The 6,258-nt window shown below is 59.0% G+C and overlaps 1 protein-coding gene across 1 annotated transcript; it reads left to right on the forward strand.

Moving 5' to 3' along the window:
- Positions 1-66: 66 nt before the first annotated feature.
- SMYD5 (SMYD family member 5) lies at positions 67-5,922 on the forward strand (the record flags this gene model as incomplete). Its single annotated transcript, XM_010159468.1, has 12 exons — positions 67-175; positions 810-949; positions 1,169-1,290; positions 1,986-2,055; positions 2,467-2,571; positions 3,040-3,102; positions 3,325-3,395; positions 3,669-3,775; positions 4,027-4,083; positions 4,878-4,972; positions 5,219-5,289; positions 5,624-5,922. Coding segments are annotated over 12 exons (1,149 nt in total), but the record flags the coding sequence as incomplete, so codon positions are not given.
- Positions 5,923-6,258: the final 336 nt, after the last annotated feature.

Consider the following 6,258-nt stretch of genomic DNA (forward strand, 5'->3'; position numbering starts at 1 on the left):
GGGGGGTACCCTCACCCACGCGTGGATTTTGGCTGCACCCCCTGACACCCGTCTCTCCCTGGGCAGGGGAAAGGCTTGTTCGCCACCAAGAACATCCGCAAAGGGGAAACCGTCTTCGTGGAGAGGCCGGTGGTGTCGTCGCAGTTCCTCTGGAACGCCCTGTACAACTACCGAGGTGAGTGGCTTGGCGCTGGGGACACGTCCCTGCCACCCGCCCTGCGGAGGTGGCCGCGGGGTGCCGAGGGAGCTCCCCGCTTTTCCAGGAAAGGCTCGGGGTTCGTCTGTGCGCCGCTGGGAAGGCGGTGGCCCTGCTGCCATTTCAGCCTCAGCGCTAAACCAGCTCTCGACAAGTTGAGGACGTTGGGCTCGTTGGAGCGATGGTGGCTGCCATCAACCTCAGGCACCACCTGAGTGGGAATCCCAATTTTTCAGTGGCGTGGGTGCTTATCCCGATCACACTGTCGCAGAGTACGGCCTGCAAAGGTGCCAGCCTTCTCCGGAGGCACAGGAACAAAACCTGAGGGTTGTAAGAGCAGTGTTTTAAGCTCTTTTGTCATACCTGGTGTCTGCTGAGCTCCATCGCAGGTCAGCGACATGGCGATGCTTGTGTTCCTACAGCCCTTCAACACTTCCCAGGGCAGCACATGGGAGCTGGAGGGGTTTAAATTCCAGCAGAAAGGTTTTTTTCCTATGGAGGAAGCAGTAAGAAACTGTTTCCTCCAGCTCGGAGGTGCTGTTGGTACCAGTCGTGCTGTCTTGCCTTGGCCCCTTTTCTCACCATGGCGCCTGTCCGTCTTATCTCCCCGCAGCCTGCGATCACTGCCTGCGGGCTTTGGAGACGGCCGAGGAGAATGCCCAGCGGCTGCTGGGGAAGAGCTCCCTGGTGCTGCCTCACCCGGAGCAGTGCAACATCCGGAAAGACCTGCACCAGCAGTGTCCCCGGTGCCAGGTATGGGGCTACCAGGTGGTCTCCTTGGTGTCGCCAGTTCCTTTTACAGCATCAGTCCAGGCCCTTGAGCTGCCCTGAGATGGGTGTCTGCCTTTTTCTTCTGCATTGTGATAGCTAAAGAGCTGGGGCTCGGATGGCCAGGGAGGGGGCACAGCGGGGCCTAAGACCCCCTTTTGCTGCTGCCATAGCCAATGCTGGGCGCTGTGCCCTTTGCTCTAGGTGATGTACTGCAGTGCTGAATGCAGGCAGGCCGCTTTGGAGCAGTACCACCAGGTCCTCTGCCTTGGCCCATCCCGTGAGGACCCCACGCACCCCCTCAACAAGCTGCAGGAGGCATGGAGGTAGGGGACCGACCCACCTGTGTCTGCACAGGCAGAGGAGGTGGCTCTTCTGGTCTGGGTGATGCTGCCTGGGGCAAGGCTGAGGACCATCCTTGCTTTGCATCCTTGCATGGGGTGGCTGGAGGGTGGTGATGGCCGTGGGACACTGCACAGTTCTACCCGATGGTTGGGCAGCGGGTGAATTCGTGGTTGCAGCACGAGGGTTTGGACACGCAGCTGAACAGTTGTTATATTTCTCCCAGTAAAGAGCTGTGCCTCCCTCACTCCTGCAGTTTTATAATGCTCTTGCAGACCTCCAGCCTCTGGGAGATCCTCCTCATGGCATCCCTGTGGGTACATAGATTGCTGTCCCTGCTTGCAGATGGCAAAATGGGCACAGAGGGGAGAAGCGACATCCCTGACCTAGAGCTCATCACAAACCCCATCTCTCGCTGCAGTTCTGGGCTTTGTATGCCACCCAGGCTCTGGCTTAGCAGGATGGTGGGGGATTATTTGTGTGGTTAGAGCAGGCAGGTGGGTGCAAGCTTCTCCTTGCCCCGAGCGGCGCTTGATCCCCGCGCAGCAATGCCGCAGTGCCAGGGGCTGCTTTGGATATGCTGACCACATGGATGGCAGCTCCCTCTGCCTCTCTCCCGGTTTTTATTTCCATACCAACACAGACCTGCCCATCTTTTTTCTTCATCTTTATCCCCCAGAAACATGCATTATCCACCGGAGACTTCCAGCATCATGCTGATGGCCCGGATGGTTGCCACCGTCAAACAGGTATGTCTGCAGTTTGGAGCCACAGCTGCTGGTGTGTGATTTTCTCATCCAGTTGTGGCTGTTATTCCCAAGGAATAGCCTCTTCTCTGGTGACTGGTGGGGTCCTGCTTGAATGTATTTCAATAGTGGTCACTGGTCATAGGTACAGCAGGCAGCAAAGGAGGTTCCTATGGCCTAAGCCAAGCAGGTCTTGTCTTCCATACCAAAATAGTCAGGACTGAACCTTTCTTTCGACCTGGCTTTCCCTGTGTTTATTCTGACACTAAACTGCCACTGTGCAGCTGCTTCTAGTGGTTCTAGACAGCAGGCTGGATACCCCTGAGCTCAGCAAGGCTTGTCCTCTCCACCCTGTCTCCCAGCTAGGGAGGAGAGTGGCGTTGCTGCAATGCCTTTGCTTCATGCCTTTTTCAGGCTAAAGACAAGGAGTGGTGGATCAAGGCCTTCTCCCAGTTCTGCAGTAAGACAGCAAACGAAGAAGAGGAAATTGTGCACAAGCTGCTGGGGGACAAATTTAAGGTAAGAGCCTGACAGCGCCTGGTGTGTTGAATTCCCAAGCCGGTGCTCTCCCTGCCTGTGTCTGCAAGCCCGTGGGTGCAGGTGCCCCTTACAGCTGGGATGGGAGACACTGGAAATCCCAGGCTTAAAGTGGGGGCACAAAGACCCCCCCATTAGAGGCTGGCTGACCTGACACAGAGGGAATGGGATGCCTAGAGGGCTTTGGGCTTGTGGTGCTTCAGGGGGACACACTGCTCGTCCCTGTGGTGGAGATGCTTCTGCTGTGGAATGGGACAAGGTGATACTTAGCTGCTGAGTAGGTGGCTTTTGCTGTTAAAATGAGTGGCTTTTGCTGCTGTGAGGGCAGCAGCCTCCAGCCTTGCAGGGAGGGATGAGGAGCCTGACTCCTGAGCCCTCTAGGCCATGCAGGGCTTGGCTGTCAGCCTGGGTCTGAGTCCCTGCCCTGACGGTGTTGCCATGTCCTGCCAGGGCCAGCTGGAGCTGCTGCGGTTGCTCTTCACTGAAGCCCTTTACGATGAACATCTCAGCAGGGTGAGTTGAACCATCTCCCAAGTAGCCCAGGAGTGCGGCAGGACCCTCTGCTTGGTGCCAGCCCCCCTGGGTCACATCTGCCCTGAAGGCCAGGGCTTCCCCTGGGACTCTGCCCGTTCCTTGCTTCCCCCAGAACTCCCTGTGGGATTTGAGGCGCTTTCAGAGTGGGGTGCTGCTGCAGGCTGGCCTGGGCTCAGCTGCTTTCTCATCTCCCTTCTGCAGTGGTTCACTCCAGAAGGCTTTCGATCCCTCTTTGCCCTCGTTGGGACTAATGGCCAAGGCATAGGAACAAGGTAATGGGGCTTTCTGCATGCTCAGAAAACGGGGATGTACAATCTGTAAATCCACGCTGGGTAGTGGCTGGGTTCAGACCCAAGAGAAGCGGGTTGGAGAGGCAAACTTAAAAGCAGTCCTTTGTCTTGGCTGTGTCCAACCCTCTGGCATCCCTCTGCATCCCTTGGCCACTCAGAGCCGCTGAGTGGCCACTTAGAACTGCCCCCCGTGAGGTCCCACCGTGTGCTGACAGCCCTGTGGGACTGTGACGATGTCCGTCTGCTTCCCGACAGCTCCCTGAGCCAGTGGGTGCACGCCTGCGATGCGCTGGACCTCCCCCTGCTGCAGCGAGAGGAGCTGGATGCCTTCATCGACCAGCTCTACAAGGACATTGAGAAGGGTGAGGCTGTGACGTGCTGTGGGCAGCTCCTGGGAACGCAGGGAGAGGCTGGGGATCCGCGCTTGAACTGGGGGTGCAAATCTCCACGTCCTCCATCCTCTCCCGGTGGAGAGGGCGTTTTGGAAACGACCCTCTGACACCCAGCTCCCAGAGCAATGCTGGCTGGGGGCGTTGATGGGTATCCCTGAGCCACGCGCCTGGGAGAGCCGGAACGGCGTGTGCCAAGCTCTAACCCCCTCTCTGTGCTGCAGAGTCGGGAGAGTTCCTCAACTGCGAGGGATCGGGTCTCTACGTGCTCCAGAGCTGCTGTAAGTAACACGAGGACTGGGAGGGAGATGTCCTGGGCTAGACTGGCTCACGCCTTCCTAAAAGCCTCTGGAGAAAGGGGATGGGATATGGTGGGATGGGATGGGTGCTGCCCTGGCTGTGCTCTCAGGGTCTCGCCTAGCTGTGACATGGTCATTCATGGCTTGAGTGGACTTGGATGTGATACAGTCTCTGGGAGCCACATAAGCAGTTAGCCAAGAGGCTGTCTCCAGCCTCAGCTGAACCAGCCGTTGGGGGAAGGAGCCCTTCTTTGCTGGGCCGTGGGATGTAGGAGACGTCCCAGCACCTGGAGCCATCTTCTTTCACTCCCAAGTGTTCACAGCAGAGCGGTGACAAGCAGGGCCTGTGGCCTGGCTGCTGGCAGAGCTGGGAAGTGCGGCAGCCGTGCAGCCCTGCGCATCCTTCCTTCAGCACCCGGAGGCAGAGACGTTAGGGTTAGGGGTGCCGTGCGGCCGTGGGGCTGGTCCAGGACAACTTGCTCTCTCTGAGTGTGTTTTGTGGGTCTGAGGGAGAGCCCTGATGCTGCACCCTGCAACTCTGCGGAACAGTCCCCAGTGTGAGTGGGGAGTGTCACGCTGGTGTCCCCGAGGCAGATGGGGTGGCCGCAGCTGCCTTATCCTTAGCCAGGCCATGTTGGAGGCACTGGCTAACGCATGTCCAGGCAGCACAGAAGAGCAGGCACAACCCCCCCAGGCTGTGTGGGGTCTCCAACCCTGCCTCTCCCTTCCCCTTCCCCTGGAGACACCCTCACAGCCGTGTTCGGTCTTCCCTGTAGGTAACCACAGCTGCATCCCCAATGCTGAGACATCCTTCCCAGAAAACAACTTCCTCCTGCATCTGACGGCTCTGGAGGACATTGAAGCAGGAGAGGTGAGACAGTGCGGCAGGACCTGGGGTGGCAGCACCCCTTTTCAGAGGGTTCCTGTGACCCCTACATCCCCCAGCCCCCTACCTCCCATCTCTTGCGTTGTTCTGGCAGAGGAATTCACCCCTCATCCCCCGTAGGGGCTGCCAGACCCCACGTTTCTGCCTAAGTCTGAGAGGGACCGGTACGAATTGTGCTGCTTTGGGATCGTGGGAAGCAGTTCTCAGCCCGACCTTTCTCTCTGCCCACAGGAAATCTGCATCAGTTACTTGGACTGCTGTCAGCGGGAGCGGAGCAGACACAGCCGCAGCAAGATACTCAGGTAAGGGCTGCTGGGAGGCACCTGGGGGGGACCCGACACCCTGCCGCACCCCCAGGCAGCCTGGGCTGCACCCCCACCTCAGGGCCCTGTGCATGGGCTGCTGTGCAAGCATGTGGGCATCCTTCCCATGTCTGGTCATCCCCGCAGGGCTGAGGAATCCCTCTTTCCGCCCAGCCTACCTCCATCCGGCCTCAGCTCCGCATGATCCAACCTGCAAATTCCTCTGGATTTAACATCCAGCCCTTCCTGGCTGCTCTGTCCCTGATCCCCTGGCAGCAGCATTGGGGTTGTGCCTTTTTCTACGCCATCACTTTCACGTCTTCCCTTTTTCCAGGGAGAACTACTTGTTTACCTGCTCGTGTCCCAAGTGCCTAGCGCAAGCCGAAGATGCCGACGTGACGTCGGACGAGGAGGAGGAGGGCGAAGGGGAGACGGACGATGCTGAGCTGGAGGATGAGATGACTGACGTTTGATCCTGGCTCCGGGCGAGCGGAGAGGGAAGGGACAAGGGATGGGGGGTTCTTCGAGAGGCAGCAGCTTTAATACTAGAAACAGGGTTGTGTCCGGGGGTCGGGTGGGAGGCCACGTGCGGGCGGTGGGAGCAGAGCGGGGAAGCCGGAGGCAGGCCCTGCTCCCGCCTTGTCCTACGTCTGCGCATTGGGCTGTCCCTGTCCTGCTGCCCCCCTTGCTGCGTCCCTGTCCCCTTGCCTGGCACTCACAGGGGACGCTGGAGCAGAGCAGGGTCTGGCCAGCCCCTGGGACAGCACCTGCCAGGCTGCTCCACCGTGTCCGTGCCGGCCGTGGGTGCGGAGGAGCGTGTCCTTTCCCACCCGCAGGGATGAGGGGAGCGCTCGCGCGGGTGTATGTGTGTGTGTGTGCACGAGGGGTACTATTTAACGTCTATATTAGCACTGTCTACACACCGAGGAGCTGGGGTCCTTACACAAACTCCATTCCATTGGCTCGGCG

Source organism: Eurypyga helias, unplaced genomic scaffold (genome assembly GCF_000690775.1).
Source record: "Eurypyga helias isolate BGI_N326 unplaced genomic scaffold, ASM69077v1 scaffold39409, whole genome shotgun sequence".
Taxonomy (NCBI): domain Eukaryota; kingdom Metazoa; phylum Chordata; class Aves; order Eurypygiformes; family Eurypygidae; genus Eurypyga; species Eurypyga helias.